At 44.8% G+C, this 18,539-nt stretch overlaps 1 protein-coding gene across 11 annotated transcripts in view; it reads left to right on the top strand.

The window, feature by feature from the left end:
* Positions 1–18,539, top strand: part of FAAP100 (FA core complex associated protein 100) — a 230,956-nt gene that overhangs the window by 55,501 nt on the left and 156,916 nt on the right. For 10 of the 11 annotated variants that reach the window (XR_008849488.1, XR_008849483.1, XR_008849484.1 and 7 more), the window contains one exon: positions 246–474. Coding sequence is in view for 1 of the 11 variants with exons in the window: in XM_056549728.1 (XP_056405703.1) it covers positions 246–377 (132 nt within the window). In the remaining 10 variants the exon portion in view is untranslated. Of the gene's footprint in view, positions 1–245; positions 663–18,539 lie in introns of those variants that run through there. The other variant, XM_056549728.1, reaches the window with a different exon arrangement.

The raw sequence follows: 18,539 nt of genomic DNA on the forward strand, positions 1-18,539 counted from the left end.
GAAATTCCATACTGGTGCTTACTGTCTGTAAGCAGAATCCTCCTGGAATTTCTATAGTGTGAATGAGGCCTAAGGGGTCGTGTTTTTTTATTTGCTTTCCAGTAAGAATCATATCCTGGTAGGAGGTAGTCTTCTCTACTTGTCATGTGCAGCTTAAGAAAAAATTGTAATGTGTGAATGTTGGCATTAGAAATTGAAAGTCACTAATTTGAGTACAATCTGATTTTATCTGTCTTCATATTCAGCTCTTACTAAAAGAAGTAAAGAACCTGAGAGAGCGCCTGGGTGTGGATGAAGACATCATCTCCAGTGCTGCTGCCCAGAGACTCCTACGCATCTACACAGACTTACGGGATCCAGGCCTGGTCTTCATCTGAGTCTGAATGTGATCTTCGTTCCCAATGCTGAGGATAACAGCTGCCTCCAGAGATATGTCAGGATCAGATGTGTTATTATGAACTCCAGTCTAGAAACGTGGGTACTGTCTGACACTGTGTAGATGTTTCTATTAAATATGACAGTGTTGCACACAGATCCTCATTGATGAAACAAGTCTCTTTTTGTCTTGGGTGTTGTATGTTGCATTTTGTAGCAGTAAATTGTCACATAATGTAAGCAAATAAAACTGACATGGTTCACATTATAAGGGTGCATTCACACCACGTTTTAGCCATCCGGCTGCCATATCCGGCAGGGAAATTAAAAAACAGGCTGCATCGCATCCCAATCATTTAAATGAGCTTGCTGTGTCAGATTGTGACTCTACTCGGCTAAGTTTTGCACCGTATCCGTTTTATTGCAACCTGAAAATCGCAGCATACTGGCGACAACACCAGATACCTTGCAAAAATGACCCGATCGGAGTTACAATCTGACTCCAGCCATCTCATTTAAAGGAATAGGATGCAGTGCGGGTCTGGCCAAATTCAGCAGCCAGATGGCAAAAAGGTGGTGTGAATGCACCCATACAGAGGCTTTACTTGATGACCAAAGTTCAGGCATTAGCTTTTTCCCTTCTGTTGCTGTTAAATGATGTTTGTTGTCACACACTTTCCTCTTTACATGGAAATCTCTTGTGGGCAGAGCACTGACACTTGCCTGGTACGATAGTGTTTGTGCCTTGTCTGCACATTGTGTTACATATTAACTGTACAAATGCTATCAGTCTGCTGATGTTTCTTCAACTTTCTGTGCAGACATGATGGAAGCTTTAGCTGTTTTCAGTCATTTGACCCAGTTCTGCATTTTCACATCTGATATCAGTATAGGAGGCCACTAGACAATTCTCATGCTGCTTATCACTGTGGGAAACAAAAAGACTAGAGTCCTTGTTTTTTAAGCTTTAACAATGTTAGATTGTTAATAGATGTTACTGTCTATTGACAGCTTAAAGTGAACCTGTCATGTGGGACATACAGTCCAATCTTCAGGTATCATGTTACAGAGCAGGAGTAGCTGAGCAGATGATATATATATATATATATATATATATATATATATATACAATAGAGTACAATCTCCAGGTATCATGTTATAGAGCAGGAGGAGCTGAGCAGATGATATATACAATACAGTACAATCTGCAGGTATCATGTTATACAGCAGGAGGACCTGAGCAGATGATATATACAATACAGTACAATCTGCAGGTATCATGTTATAGAGCAGGAGGAGCAGAGCAGATGATATATACAATACAGTACAATCTGCAGGTATCATGTTATAGAGCAGGAGGAGCTGAGCAGATGATATATAAAATACAGTACAATCTACAGTTATCAGGTTATAGAGCAGGAGGAGCTGAGCAGATGATATATATACAATACAGTGTAATCTGCAGGTATCATGTTATAGAGCAGGAGGAACAGAGCAGATGATATATACAATACAGTACAATCTGCAGGTATCATGTTATAGAGCAGGAGGAGCTGAGCAGATGATGTATACAATACAGTAAAATCTGCAGGTATCATGTTATAGAGCAGGAGGAGCTGAGCAGGTGATATATACAATACAGTACAATCTGCAGGTATCATGTTATAGAGCAGGAGGAGCTGAACAGATGATATGTATAATACAGTACAATCTACAGTTATCAGGTTATAGAGCAGGAGGAGCTGAGCAGATTATATATACAATACAGTACAATCTGCAGGTATCAGGTTATAGAGCAGGAGGAGCTGAGCAGATGATATATATACAATACAGTATAATCTGCAGGTATCATGTTATAGAGCAGGAGGAGCTGAGCAGATGATATATACAATACAGTACAATCTGCAGGTATCGGGTTATAGAGCAGGAGGAGCTGAGCAGATGATATATACAATACAGTACAATCTGCAGGTATCATGTTATAGAGCAGGAGGAGCTGAGCAGATGATATATACAATACAGTACAATCTGCAGGTATCATGTTATAGAGCACGAGGAGCTGAGCAGATGATATATATACAATACAGTATAATCTGCAGGTATCATGTTATAGAGCAGGAGGAGCTGAGCAGATGATATATACAATACAGTACAATCTGCAGGTATCGGGTTATAGAGCAGGAGGAGCTGAGCAGATGATATATACAATACAGTACAATCTGCAGGTATCGGGTTATAGAGCAGGAGGAGCTGAGCAGATGATAGATACAATACAGTACAATCTGCAGGTATTATGTTATAGAGCAGGAGGAGCTGAGCAGATGATATATATACAATACATCTAAAGGGGGGCCCTGCTGCTGTCTAAAGGGGGGCCCTGCTTCTGTCTAAAGGGGGGCCCTGCTGCTGTCTAAAGGGGGGCCCTGCTGCTGCTGTCTAAAGGGGGGCCCTGCTACTGCCTAAAGGGGGCCCTGCTGCTGCTGTCTAAAGGGGCCCTGCTGCTGCCGCTGTCTAAAGGGGGGCCCTGCTGCTGCTGTCTAAAGGGGGGCCCTGCTGCTGTCTAAACGGGGGGCCCTGCTTCTGCTGTCTAAACGGGGGGGGGGGGGGGGGGCTTGCTGCTGTCTAAACAGGGCCCACTGTCTAAAGGGGGGGGCTGCTGTCTACAAGTGGGGCCTGCAGTCTATAGGGGGGGCTGCTGTCTACAAGGGGGCCTGCAGTCTATAGGTGGGGGCTGCTGTCTACAAGGGGGCCTGCAGTCTATAGGTGGGGGCTGCTGTCTACAGGGTGGCTGCTACTAATGACTGCCAGGGATACTACCTACTATTAAAGACAATCTTACAGCAGAGTCACCTGCACTAACTTGAATTTATAGATAGATGATGCAGGTGACCCGGTTTCTGCCGTTGCTCACCATGTGGTCATCGGTCTCACCGCCAATGCAAATTCCGGGTTCTGTCCAATGGAGAAGAGAGAAATCTTTGTTCATACTACAGCAGCCGCCTCCATTGTACACAACAAGGACCCACATATCATACGGTAAACAGCGCCAGAAACCGGGTCACCCTGGTGTCAGATTCCCTTTAAAATAAAAGTACTCGTACTTGGTATCGGCGAGTACTAGAATTAAAGTATCTGTACTCGTACTCTGTCTTAAAAAATGGTATCGGGACAACCCTAATTGTGTTGGTCCACCAACTTGAATACTTAGCCCAGAATGAACTGAGATAACATGAATAAATTACAATTTATCCTGGAACTTTCCCCACAAAACTTCTATATTGATTTTCTCATCTTCTCCTGCTCTATTGATGCCTGTAGATTGGACGCATGTTCAATGTAGGTACTAACGGGAAATAGGAAACATGATGCCTGATGCTGGGATTTTAAGAGAGCCCTGTACCTTGTAGTAAGCATAACACTGTGTATCAGTTTGGCCTGGAGTGTTCCTCTAAAAATTCCCCTGATTTGCATTATAACTGCTATAAATTACTTTTAACTGCTCGGCAACCATAGATAAAATAGACTAGGATTAATGCCTAATTTAATCTAATCAATAAATGAATTTAAAGTTTTTCCTCTTTGGACAATACCTACTTGTTTGAAGCATCTGTTGACAATAAGCAGATCAGGAACCAGCTGTAATCTGTAGGAAATCCTGGCAGTGAGTGTCCAGTTCTTTATTTGGGTGGGACTCCCGCAAGGGGGGGGGGGGGGATTGGGCATTACAGATTGAAACCAATGGGCTGTCTGTTGCAGGACTGATCTGGTCCTCCAGAGACAGAGAAGCACTTTAACCATTTACCATTTTGGCGATGAGGTGAGGGTCCTGGACAATGGACCCCCTCTAATAACTCACTAACTTATCTGTTGACTGTGGTCTGGTTTTCGTGCATTAAAGGGGTACTCCGGCCCTAAGACATCTTATCCCCTATCCAAAGAATAGGGAATAAGATGTCTGACCGCGGGGGTCCCGCTGCTGGGGACCCCCGCAATCTTGCATTTGGCACCCACCTGTTTGAGATGCACGCCGCACTGCCAGCTCACAAACTGCCGGGTGCCGACCACGGGGCCGGAGTATCGTGACGTCACCCCCTGCCCCTGCTATGCAAGTCTATGGGAGGGGGCGTGACGGCCGTCCCGCCCCCTCCCATAGACTTGCATGGCGGGGGTGGGGCGTGACATCACACGGGGGCGGAGTCGTGGCGTCACGATACTCCGGCCCTGTGGTCGGCACCCGGCAGTTTATGAGCTGGCAGTGCGGTGTGCAGCTCAAAGAGGTGGGTGCCGAATGCAAGATTGCGGGGGTCCCCAGCAGCGGGACCCCTGCGCTCAGACATCTTATTCCCTATCCTATGGATAGGGGATGAGATGTCTTGGGGCCGAAGTACCCCTTTAAACTTTTCAGCTACAATACCAGAAATAGCCTATGATTAGGAGTGGCACTGTTTCTGGGGTTAAAAAATCCGATAATTTTTCTACTCAACACTTTTGCTTTATGATCCTTATTGCCTTTTGTTTTTTTACACTTATTAGGATGTTTTCGCCCATAAGTGGTTGCATGAATTGAAATGCTCTGTGGTTGGTGCGAGCAGTCTAAGTCACTTATGGCCACTCAACGCCAGGAATGGCGGCAGATTGGTAAATTGGGTTCCTGATTAGATTGGATGCATACTTTCACACTAAGTGGTGTCTTTAGCTGGATTTGGTAAATAGCATAATTGTTGTGATTGAGCCTGGAAATTAGTCTGTTTCCTGTGGAGCAGAGAACAATTTTCTTTGCACTCAACAATGTAGTTAACACTGCGGATAACTCAAATAAAAGCTCCAGAAATGGCAGAGAGAGCAGCGGTTTAATGGTTTTATTGCAGCTAACGTGTATGTATCAACATTATGGAAGTTTATAGACTTCCTGTGATAGTAGGGTTTCTTCTTGGGGTAGAAAACAAGTACAGATGTAGTGAGACTCTTTAGAATGAGCACCATAAAGGACCATGCAAGATTAGAGAAACATGGCTGCTTGCTTCTGGAAACATTGTCGCACTTTTTTCTCTGTACTATGTCTTGTATTGCATTTTACTATAGATCTGAGCTGCCTTTGGCCAAGAGTGGCACTGTGTCATAAAGCAAGTAGCCATGTTTTGTCTACTCTCTTGTAACTCATTTATAGGGGCTCTCCCTGCCAGCAATTAACTTTTTATCACTGAAAGTATAAATCAGTGTTTCCCAACCAGTGTGCCTCCAGCTGTTGAAAAACTACAACTCCAGCATGTCTAGTCAGCCATTGGCTGGGGACATTAATAATTGACACACAGGGAGTAGATGAGAGGACAGTAATGACTGTAACACACAGAGATGTGGGGACAGTAATGACTGTGACACTGAGGAAATGAAGGTAGAGAAAGGTGTTCCCCTCAATAACAGCGCCGTTATTGAGGGGAACACCTTTCTCTATCTCTCTACCTATGCTTCGCTACCGGTGAGACTGAAGTCACTCCGGGAAGTTCCTCGTGGCAGCTGTCCGGCTCTCCATTCATTCCAGACGCTACTGTAGGTGTTGTGCTCTAAGTGCAACACCCAAGGGTAAGGACCCATTTTTCTCTTCACTCCGCTTTTTCCTACCTAGACGGTCCTCACTAGGGGCGCACCTCCTTGTTGTTTTTTTGTCTCCTTGTACCAACTGGGGAAATGAAGGGACAGTAATGACTGACACACGGGAAGATGAGGGGACAGTAATAACTGACACACTGGGAAGATGTAGGGACAGTAATGAATGTGACACAGGGGAGATGAAGGGTCTAACCACTGGGCCCCCCCATTAACAAGAATGGAGGTCACTTGTCCACCTTGATAGTTGTTTCTTTCATTCTCTATGGAACTCCCCAATGGTCAGATGTCCCATAGACAGTGACTAGAGCGGTGGCTGAGCATGCGCTCTGTTGCTCCATTTACGTCCATTCTTATGAGCAATGTGACCACCACCCATCAGCTAGTAATCCCTGTGGATAAGGCATAACTTAGAATTATGGTACAACCACTTTAAAGGGGTACTCCCGTGGAAAACTTTTTTTTTTTTAATCAACTGGCGCCAGAAAGCTTTGTAAATTACTTCTATTAAAAAATCTTAATCCTTCCTGTAATTATTAGCTGCTGAATACTACAGAGGAAATGTCTCTGCTGACATCTCTGTCCATATCAGGAACTGTCCAGAACAGCATATGTTTGCTATGGGGAATTTCTCCTACTCTGGACAGTTCTTAAAATGGACAGAGATGTCAGCAGAGAGCTCTGTGTTCCAAAAAGAAAACCATTTCCTCTGTAGTATTTAGCAGCTAATAAGTACTTGAAGGATTAAGATTTTTTTTAATAGAAGTAATTTACAAATCTCTTTAACTTTCTTACACCAGTTTATTTAAAAAATAAAAAAAGGTTTTCCACGGGTGTACCCCTTTAACAGCTGGGCTGTGAATCTGAATTCCATAAGTAGGTGCACCCTTTTGAAAATGCCTTAAATAAATACTTTCAAAAAAAGTATTGATGCAGCTATGTAGCTTACAGAGACAAAATCAGTAGAATGGATCTGTATGCATGTATCACATTACTTTTATTTGTAGATGCTCCCAGACCCGTTAGGATCTACTAGAGTTTGGGCAGCTGTGGAAGAGCCTGAGATTAGGAAAGAGGGGCTAGTACAGAGGTAACCTTCTTCTCAATGTACCGTATTTTTCGCCGTATAAGACGCACTTTTTCTTCCCCAAAACTGGGGGGAAAAAGTCGGTGCGTCTTATACGGCGAATACACCCCTATCGCGGCGGTCCCTGCGGCCATCAACGGCCGGGACCCGCGGCTAATACAGGACATCACCGATCGCAGTGATGCCCTGTATTAACCCTTCAGACGCGGCGATCAAAACTGACCGCCATGTCTGAAGCGAAAGTGACACTAACCCGGCTGTTCAGTCAGGCTGTTCGCGATTTCACCGTGGCGGTCCCGAACAGCCCGACTGAATAGCCGGGTTAGTGCTTACAGGACACCGGGGGGACCTTACCTGCCTCCTCGGTGTCTTCTCCGTTCAGGGATCCCCTGTATGGCCGGCGCTCTCCTTCCTCTTCATCACGTCGTCGCGTACGTGCGTCGGCGTGCGTAACGACGTGATGGCGGCGACGGAGAGCGAGGATACCCGGCCGGCAGCAGAGACATTCCAGAGCGACGGGGACACGGCGACAGTGATATAGCGACATCCAGGGCAGCGGTGACGGGTCCGGAGCGGCGGGGACACGTGAGTATTACCTCCTCCTGCAGTGGTCTTCAATCTGCGGACCTCCAGCTGTTGCAAAACTACAACTCCCAGCATGCCCGGACAGCCGAAGGCTGTCCGGGCATGCTGGGAGTTGTAGTTTTGCAACATCTGGAGGTCCGCAGGTTGAAGACCACTATTGGGTTAAAAATCTTTATTTTTTAAGATTTTGCCCCTAAAAATTGGATGCGTCTTATACGCCGGTGCGTCCTATAGGACGAAAAATACGGTATCCCCTCAGGTACTATTACTACTCTATATTCACCACCAACATGTAGCCTGGACCAAAATCCTCTAGTTATTACCATATGGTATAGGGCACTTTTTAATAATTTATGGGCATTTTGTGGATGCCCCAGAGCGATGAGCACCTGCCTTATGACAAGTTTTCAGCTGGCCCCCTCAACCCTATATTGTAATAAATTATAAAATAAAGTGGGTTTAGTGTAGTAGTCCTATATTTATTTTTTTATTGTGTTTTTTTTTTATTTATTTTTTTAATACTTCCTAGGGAACCAAGACCACATTTGTCATCGTTCCTATTACAGATATGACTTGCGGCACTGTTTTCTGCACTATGTATTATAAATCGTGTCTCTCTTGAAGTCTTGCTAGGACCCCATTCTGCCCTAGATTGTCAAATTCAGCAGCAGAGACATATAATTCAGCGGCTTGAAGGGCCAGCATCGTACTGCACATGAGCGTCCCCTGTTAACCCTAATCTATCTACCTTCCACGGTTTGTATTCATTGAATTTGTCTTCACGGATCCGTGCAACAGGCTCAGAGGCATTGTAAGGATTGGCGCGGAGTGCTGCACTTCTATAGGTACGATGTGTTTTATGGAGAGAAAAACCCATTGGCCTGGTGCGTCAAGATTCCTGGGTGACAGGGTTAATGCAGAACTCGCATTCCCTTTTCTGTTCTGTGCTGGGTGTCTGGAGGTATGGATTTTAGCTAATGGACTGGTAGCTTGCAGGCAGATTCCCAAAAGCGCTGACAGCTTATCAATTATTGAAGCACACTGTATCGCTTCTGAAAACCCGATCGGAGCTCAAGTCCAGTGAAAAGCTCTTTGTTTTCTCTTCAGATGTAAAAATAAGGTCATTGTGAGCACAGAGAGCGAAGGAGGCCGGGAGCTCTCATGCCTAAACATGTTCTGGATGTGTTTTACCCGCTGTTTAACCTGGAGGCGATGAGAACATGGAGCATAGGAATTATCCAAGGCACTGTTTCCCAACCAGGGTGCCTCCAGCTGTTGCAAAACTACAACTCCCGGCATGCCCGGACAGCCAACAGCTGTCCGGGCATGCCGGGAGTTGTAGTTTTGCAACAGCTGTAGGCACACTGGTTGGGAAAGATATAAAGAAAAAGATAGATACAGCTTATCGGGGTTTCAGTGCAGATATCCCGCGGTTTGGACTCCAGATGCACGGGCAGGCACTTGGCTGTATTCATTGAGAACATAGGAGGGAGGTAGAGATGAGCAAACTTACAGTAAATTCGATTCGTCACGAACTTCTCGGCTCAGCAGTTGATGACTTTTCCTGCATAAATTAGTTCAGCTTTCCGGTGCTCCGGTGGGCTGGAAAAGGTGGATACAGTCCTAGGAGACTCTTTCCTAGGACTGCATCCACCTTTTCCAGCCCACCGGAGCACCAGAAAGCTGAACTAATTTATGCAGGAAAAGTCAGCAACCGCCGAGCCGAGAAGTTTGTGAAGAATCAAATTTACTGTAAGTTCGCTCATCTCTGGAGGGAGGTAATGGAAGAAATCCAAAACAATAAGTCCAGCACTCCGGAGTCCGGTATTAAAAAACACACTTCTTTATTCAATCCATAGAGATAAAATCACAAAAAAGTCAGTTCAGATAAAAACACCGACGCGTTTCGTATAACCTTTATCAAGGCATAAAATGAAACTAAAATTAACTTTAGGTACAAATAAATTACCCTACTCAGTATAGTACGGCCCCCTTGAATCAACAGGAAAAAGTGCACCTGTGAACCAGCCGCTGACACAGACAAAGAGGCATTAACTTTTTGGGTGCCTGCAGAGGTAACATAGAGAAATCCATGTATATATATGAAAGGTTGAGCACCAAAAACAATGATATATATATATAAATGGACATAATATTAACATCGAAAAACCTTTTCGCATACATTGTGTTGTTGGCTCAATTGTTTGTTACATTTGTTTAGCTGAACACATGCACAAAATATATTTCAGAAAAAAAAGGCATGTCAGAAAAATGTATATATGTAACAAGGGACTGAAAAAAGCCCATGTCCTGATTCACATTGGCACGTATCAAGTGAGCGCTATAGAGCAGAAAAAAGCATTGGCCTAATTAAAGCATAGGAATAGGTCATACCTCTCAACAGCCAACATGATGTCTGATAAAAAAAAGTACGCCAACATACGTGGATCTTAAGAAAGAAAACGCACATCATGAAAAACGCACTTAAAGGGGTATTCCAGGATTATTATTTTTTTGACTATGCTACAGGGGCTGTAAAGTTAGTGTAGTTCATAATATAGTGTCTGTACCTGTGTGTGATGGTTTTCTCACAATTCTTCTGTGATTTTCACCCCAATATTTATTTTTAACAGCATACAAAATGACTGTTGTCTCATATTTTTCCCAGGTTGCAATGCGGCCAAGACCTGACTCACTAGTCAGCTGATGACAGGGAGCCTGTCTGCTTCAATGGGTGGAGGGATCAATCTGCAACTAATGCAACAGCTGTAGGCACCCTGATTGAAAACCACAGGTCTTTTGAATGGATGCAGCTCATTTGTGTTTCAATGGGTGGGGTGGCTGATGTGTGGGAGGGAAGAATATGGAATTATGGGATTTGTAGGCAAAGAAGAAAACTCAAAAAGGAAATACTAGTTCACAACAGCTAGCCACAGTGTTATGGTAATCTCACAACATAGCCATTTATCTCCAAGACAAGTGCAGATCCTTCCTAAGCATGTCCATTACTGTCTGTCTGAACGATAATTCATGCCCCGAGGTGCCCTGGTGTACATTTTGAGGATCCAGAACACCTCTCGGGCATTAAGTTTTTTATTCCAATTACCACCTCTAATATGTTCAGAACATGTTCTAAGGCAGTGACTTGAAGAGAGGAGACAGACCCCTCATGAAATTCTCTAAAGTGTTTAGATGCACCTGAAGACTCCTTTGTGTGTACTGGTGCGAGCGCCTGTGATATGTCCAGATATCCTCTTTTTCAAAGGTCTACACGTAGAACCTATGCACTGTTTAGCTTATATGGTACATGTAATACAGTAAACAACATGTGTAGTGGTACTTGAGATGTGTGAAGGATTTTGAATGATTGCTGTGTAGTGGTGGAAATTATAACAGTGGTTTTCTGCATGTATTTACATGTAGCACATCGGGCACGTCCACATGGGACATCACCCTGATGGCGTAACCAGTTTTTATTTTAGTTTTTTTCTGAAGAGGTGAACAGGCCTGGTGATAATATATTTCCCACTGTATTGTTGCATTTTGCAACAAAACTACAGCCATCTTTTTGGATGGACTCAAGAATTGTGTCTTCACACAGAATTGGTAAATATCGACTAACAATATTTTTGATGATTGTAAGTTGTTAACTGTGTGGAGATGGTTGGTGGGCACTTTGGATCATTAGGTTGTTGTGTATTTGAGTGTTGATCGCGTTCTTCAAAAAAATCAGATCGGGGTCTGTTCCTTACTCTGTTTTTTGCCTTATGACCAATGCCATGGGGATAACCCCTTTGTTTCAGTCTTTTTTCAATAACTCTCTTTCAAAAACAGTGTCTGAGGAACATAGCCGACGAGCTCTAGTGAATTCTCCCAAAGTTTAATTATTGATGGTATGTTTCTGGTGAGAGCTTTTCGCATGGAGTAAAGAATTACCAGAAATTTTCTTTCTATATAGACTAGTGTCAGCTGAGCAGTCGGCTATGTTACCGGTTAGAGTAACATCCAAAAATGATATAGAAATGGGGTCAGACACAATCGTGAAGCCTAAATTATCCTCGTTACTGTTAACATAATCCAAAAAGGCTGTCTGTAAATCATAATTCCACTCTTCCCGCCAGGACGTCATCAATAGAACGTCCATACCAGGCGATGTGACGGAGAAAAGGATTGTCTGGAGTGAAGATGCGGCTTTCCTCCCACCATGACAGTAACATAGCCGACTGCTCTGTTGACTCTAATCTATACAGAAAGAAGATTTCTGGTAATTCCTTACTTCATGCGAAAAGCTCTCTTACCAGAAACATACCATCAATAAATTTCCTCTGGGAGGATTCACTAGAGCTCGTCAGCTATGTTCCTCAGACACTGGGGGCGGGGTGTTACATCATGAGGAAGTGGGGCTGTGATGTCACAAACCACCGTCCCCTGTATCATGAGTCATCATGCACGGAGCAAACTTTGGCTCCGTGCTGCAGAAGACTAGGGGCTGCAGGAGAGATTGCGGGGATCCCCAGCGGTGGGACCCCCGCCATCAGACATCTTGTGTAGTAGCATCTTATATTTTACCTCAGTGCACAGAGCCCTGCTTGTCCTCAGTTTACAGAGCCCTGCTTGTCCTCAGTGTACAGAGCCCTGCTTGTCCTCAGTGTACAGAGCCCTGCTTGTCCTCAGTATACAGAGCCCTGCTTGTCCTCAGTGTACAGAGCCCTGCTTGTCCTCAGTGTACAGAGCCCTGCTTGTCCTCAGTGTACAGAGCCCTGCTTATCCTCAGTTTACAGAGCCCTGCTTGTCCTCAGTTTACAGAGCCCTGCTTGTCCTCAGTGTACAGAGCCCTGCTTGTCCTCAGTGTACAGAGCCCTGCTTGTAATCAGTGTACAGAGCCCTGCTTGTCCTCAGTGTACAGAGCCCTGCTTGTAATCAGTGTACAGAGCACTGCTTGTCCTCAGTGTACAGAGCCCTGCTTGCTCTGTGTACAGAGCCCTGCTTGTCCTCAGTGTACAGAGCCCTGCTTGTCCTCAGTGTGCAGAGCTCTGCTTGTCCTCAGTGTGCAGAGCTCTGCTTGTCCTCGGTGTACAGAACCCTGCTTGTCCTCGGTGTACAGAGCCCTACTTGTCCTCAGTGTACAGGGCCCTGCTTGTCCTTAGTGTACAGAGCCTTGCTTGTCCTCAATGTACAGAGCCCTGCTTGATCTCACTGTACAGCGCCCTGCTTGTCCTCAGTGTACAGAGCCCCGCTTGTCCTCAGTGTACAGAGGCCTGCTTGTCCTCAGTGTACAGAGCCCTGCTTGTCCTCAGTGTACAGAGCCCTGCTTGTCCTCAGTGTACAGAGCCCTGCTTGTCCTCAGTGTACAGAGCCCTGCTTGTCCTCAGTGTACAGAGCCCTGCTTGTCCTCAGTGTACAGAGCCCTGCTTGTCCTCAGTGTACAGAGCCCTGCTTGTCCTCAGTGTACAGAGCCCTGCTTGTCCTCAGTGTACAGGGCCCTGCTTGTCCTCAGTGTACAGAGCCCTGCTCGTCCTCAGTGTACAGAGCCCTGCTTGTCCTCAGTGTACAGAGCCCTGCTTGTCCTCAGTGTACAGAGCCCTGCTTGTCCTCAGTGCACAGAGACCTGCTTGTCCTCAGTGTACAGAGCCCTGCTTGTCCTCAGTGTACAGAGCCCTGCTTGTCCTCAGTGTACAGAGCCCTGCTCGTCCTCAGTGTACAGAGCCCTGCTTGTCCTCAGTGCACAGAGCCCTGCTTGTCCTCAGTGTACACAGCCATGCTTGTCTGACTTCTGGGATGCCCCCCACAGTCTTCAGAACACTTGCCATTTTTCCACACTTAATGAAGCGTTTGGTCAGCATGCATTCCTTTTATTGTAAATGTGGGTGCCGTAGATACTCAAGCTTTTGTAAGTTTGCTATATAACTTACTAATAAAGTGCTGTCACAAATTGCATTAGCTTCAGGCTGCTTTTGCTTTACTCAGCCCTAACCGGAAGTTGTGTAGTTCTTCCATTGTTAGTGTGGTGTTGTCTCTGCAGCTTCCTTGTTCCTCCCTCTTTCCCAAGACCAGGCATCAAAATCTAAGGAGATTTGGCTGGATTTTGTGTCTTGGTTCAAACTCTGCCTCCTGAGTGAAGCTCTATCTATAGTAAGACAAAGATTGTTAGGCCCTACCTCTTACTATGCCCCGCCCCTCGGCTATTTACCAGCCAAAAACGAGACAGATCAGCAAGAAATTAACCCCTGTATACGCTGCAGGATCTGGGGGCTGAGGTTATCCCAGTTTGTTTATTTTTTACCATTTATAAATCTTGTGGTTCTTTAACCCAGCGTTAGATAGAGCATATCAAGATAGGTAGCCTTACATATTCAAGAACTCATAACTTCGACTGAGCCGTGATATAGTTTTGTGCATGAGGCCTGATGCAGGGAATAGGGAAAAAAATATGGCCTAAATTACTGATCCAACAGACACTGAACTCTCTCTAGGACCCAAGGCTCGAATCTAATGTAAGGAATCCCCAGTGATCAGATCATTTCATAGCATCAGAGCATTTCTTTTTATAACATCAGGAAGGACCAGCAGTGTCTGTAAGAGCTAAAACCAAGGAGATCAAACCTCGTTCAAGAGATGTCAGTCACTGCACACAGGGCCGCTCTTATAGAGACTACCTGACCCAGGACACAGATGTGCAGGAAAGAGTTATTAAAGGGGTACTCCGCTGCTCAGCTTTTGGAACAAACTGTTCCCGAACGCTGGAGCTGGCGCCGGGAGCTCATGATGTCATAGCCCCACCCCCTCGATGCAAGTCTATGGGAGGGGGCGTGACAGTTGAGCAGCGGAGTATCCCTTTAACCTTCATTCTAGACCAGTGTTTTCCAACCAGGCTGCCGCCTGCCAACTACATCTCCCACCATCCCTGCTTAGCCTTTGGCTTTCTGGGCATGCTGGAAATTGTAGTTTTGCAACAGCTGGAGGCGCCCTGTTTGGGAAACACTGTTATAGACAGAAAGGAGAAAACATTACATTTCTTTTTGAGAAAAGGCAACCTTATGCTTTTGCTGTCTGGTTGTTATGGAACATTAATGGTCTGTTCACACTTGCAGGATTTGAAGCTGCAGATTCATGCTGTGTTCAATCATTTAGTTTACATTGAATTCTACAGCATAAAATCTGAAGCTTCAAATCCTACAATCAAATATCCTGTGCTTGTAAATACACCCTTAAAGGGGTACTCCGCTGCTCAGCGTTTTGAACAAAGTTTTCCGAACGCTGGAGCCGGCGCTGGGAGTTTGTGACCTCATGGCCCCGCCCCCCTCATTGCATCACGCCCCGCCCGAGGGGCGGGGCATGATGTCATGAGGGGGCGGGGCTATGAAGTCATGAAATCCCATTTCCAGCGTTCGGAACAGTTTGTTTCAAACGCTGAGCAGCGGAGTACCCCTTTAATGGGGTACTCCGCCCCTGGCATCTTATCCCCTATCCAAAGGATCGGGGATAAGATGTTAGATCACCGCGGTCCCGCTGCCGGGGACCCCGGGGATCGCCGTTGCAGCACCACGCCATCATTATTGCACAGAGCAAGTTCGCTCTGTGCGTAATGACGGGCGATACAGGGGCCGGAGCAGCGTGACGTCATGGCTCCGCCCCTCATGACATCACGGCCCATCCCCTTAATGCAAGTCTATGGCAAGTCTTCCCATAGACTTGTATTGACGGGGGCGGGCCGTGGCGTCACGAGGGGCGGAGCCGTGAAGTAACAATGCTCCGGCCCCTGTACTGCCCGTCATTACATGCAGAGCGATCTCGCTCTGCGCAGTAATGATAGCGGGGTGCTGTAGCAGCGATCCCCGGGGTCCCCAGCAGCGGGACCCCGGCGATCTGACATCTTATCCCCTATCCTTTGGATAGGGGATAAGATGTCTAGGGGCAGAGTACCCCTTTAAGGTATGTTCACACGTATTTTTGATGCATATGTTTTGCTACCCATTGACTTCAGTGGGTAGCAAAATCAGCTGCAGAAATATGCAGCTCAAAATATGCAGTAGATCCTGTATGTGTCAACGCACCCTTAGGGTGTATTTCCACGTACAGTATCTTGTGCATACTTGATGTGCAGGATTTAAAGCTTCTGATTTTATACTGCAGATGTAAACACAAGGACTGAACACATCATCTAATCTGTAGTTTTTCCGCACCTTTTTGCACTAATGGACTCCAGTGATTAACTGGCATAAGAATGTGTGTGAGCTTTTTGTAGTTTTTTTCACTAGGGGCTTTTTGTCATTTGTGCAGATTTATGTAGTGACATGCTCCACATAATAAATTTTGCTCCACAATAGGGAAAACCCACACACTTGCCCAAAAATCTGCACTAATGATAAATTCCCCCCCAATATGTTATGTCACATGGTTTCCTGTAGAACGTGGTTATGCTGCAGTCCACCCACTTATACCCTGCTAAACACCCACCCACTGCAGCATAACCACTCCCCCTGGAGAACATGTGACTTATGACATATTGGCCCTGATTTATTAAAATCCGAGTGTTCTTTCTAGAGTGTTGGATTTCACTCCTCTTTTTCTGGGAGCTGATTTACTAAAGTGTCGCACGTTTCGGTTCATTTTCTGTCACATGTTTTTTTTTTGTGTCGCACGGGAAAATGTGCTACACATACTCTGGGTTAAAAGAAAAAACAAAAAAACATACGTATAGTATACAAATCATCAATAGCATGTGCCAAACCAAACAAGCAAAGCACAAGGTTTAACGGCAATTAAGCAACAAAATAGAACTAAAAAAATGTTATGGACTTAGACCATCTAATATTTAACCCGCCCCCACACACAAAAAAAAAAAAATATATATATATATACACTAAAAGGCATATTTTAAAGTTTGAAATGCATTACATATTCTAAAAATCCTTGTGTAGAACTGTAAAACAATGAAAAAAAAAGAAGGAAATAGTTTAAGCACTCCCCACCACGTTAAAGGGGTATTCCAGGCCAAAACTTTTTTTTATATATCAACTGGCTCCGGAAAGTTAAACAGATTTGTAAATTACTTCTATTAAAAAATCTTAATCCTTCCAATAGTTATTAGCTTCTGAAGTTGAGTTGTTGTTTTCTGTCTAACTGCTCTCTGATGACTCACGTCCCGGGAGCTGTGCAGTTCCTATGGGGGTATTCTCCCATCATGCACAGCTCCCGGGACGTGACATCATCATTAGTAATTTACAAATCTGTTTAACTTTCCGGAGCCAGTTGATATACGGTATATAAAAAAAGGTTTTGCCTGGAATACCCCTTTAAGCTGTGCCTTTGCCAAAATCACTCACTTTTGATAGTTTTCACACATTCTCTTGGCTGTCGATTTTTCTGTGAGCCAAATTCACCCTTTTTCAGCAGTGATTTTGGAAATACTCCGTGTAATTTCTGCTTTTTGTCGGAAACAAACCCATTTTTTGGTTAACCACGCCCATTTTAATAAAAAAAACACTCCGAGTGTTTTCAAAAGTGTACGTTGTGCGGTGTAAAATTTGGGCGCAGAATTAGTTGAATGATGTGACGATAATTTAGGCGCATAAACCGAGAAAAAAAAGGTTGGACTTTAGTAAATCAGGGCCATTGTCTCTGGTTGCATGGAATGCTGGGAAAGGTCAGAGACAACAGTAAAATAAAAACACTTGAACTACAGCACTTCTGGGTGTGGGTCCTGTGCATGAAAATGGGACAAAGCCCTTTGGTAAAAGAAGCGAGTTACACAGTATTATAACTTGGCATCATGGGCTCAAAGGATGAAGAAACAAATATTTTTTTATTTACACGAAAGGTCATCGCATTTGCACATTTTGGGGGAGATTTATCAAAACCTGTGTAGAGGAAGAGTGGTGCAGTTGCCCATAGCAACCAATCATATCGCTTCTTTCATTTTTCACAGACCTCTTTGAAACTGAAAGAAGCGATCTTAATTATAACTATCATTATAAAGGGGGATATTTTCCCACCATGAGGAATTACTTAATGGAGGCTAATGTGATACTGTTGTCAGATATATATAAGTGCAGACTGAGTTAATGGAACACTTATAGGGGCACTGGGGATCAAATGTTAACACTGTGTTATGCTTATTGCAGGACCTTAGGGGGTGGGTTATGACACAATGATTCTTGTTCTTTGGTGTTCTTGAATCCATGTGTCATGTTTTGCCCCTTTGATCTTCCTGAATCTATATGTTATGCTCTGCTTCTTCACTTGTATCAGGAGACAGAACACAGTGTATTCATTTTCCCCCTAAGGTGTTCCTGTAAAACACCATTAAGTGTAGGGTCACATGCAATGTATCCACAGTCTTTTCTAACAGCAGATATTCAGCTTGCAGATTTTCCTTTGCAGAATTCGGCAAGGGGAATTTTCTCAGTAGAAAATCCGCAAGCGGAACCCATTGACTTCAATGGGTAGCAACATAATGCACAAGCGAAATTTCGTATTTTAATAATTTTTTTTGTGTAATACAGTATATGTATTTTTATGTATAAAATCACGCCCCCTCCCGTAGGCTTGCATTGAGGGGCGGAGCGTGATGTCACACATGGGCGGGGGCGTGACGTCACACGCCGCCGGCCCTGCGGTCGACCGTTATCAGTCCCGGAACGAACACGCTCCGTGGACTGATTACAAATGGGATGCCGCGTGCATGATCACGGGCGTCCCCAGCTGCGGGACTCCCGCGATCAGGCATCTTGTCCCCTATCCTTTGGATAGGGGATAAGATGTGTAAGCACCAGAGTACCCCTTTAAACACCTAGAGGATGCAGGACATACAGTGGGGAAAAAAAGTATTTAGTCAGCCACCAAAGTTCTCCCACTTAAAAAGATGAGAGAGGCCTGTCCTTTTCAT

Source organism: Hyla sarda, chromosome 13 (genome assembly GCF_029499605.1).
Source record: "Hyla sarda isolate aHylSar1 chromosome 13, aHylSar1.hap1, whole genome shotgun sequence".
In the NCBI taxonomy this organism is placed as follows: domain Eukaryota; kingdom Metazoa; phylum Chordata; class Amphibia; order Anura; family Hylidae; genus Hyla; species Hyla sarda.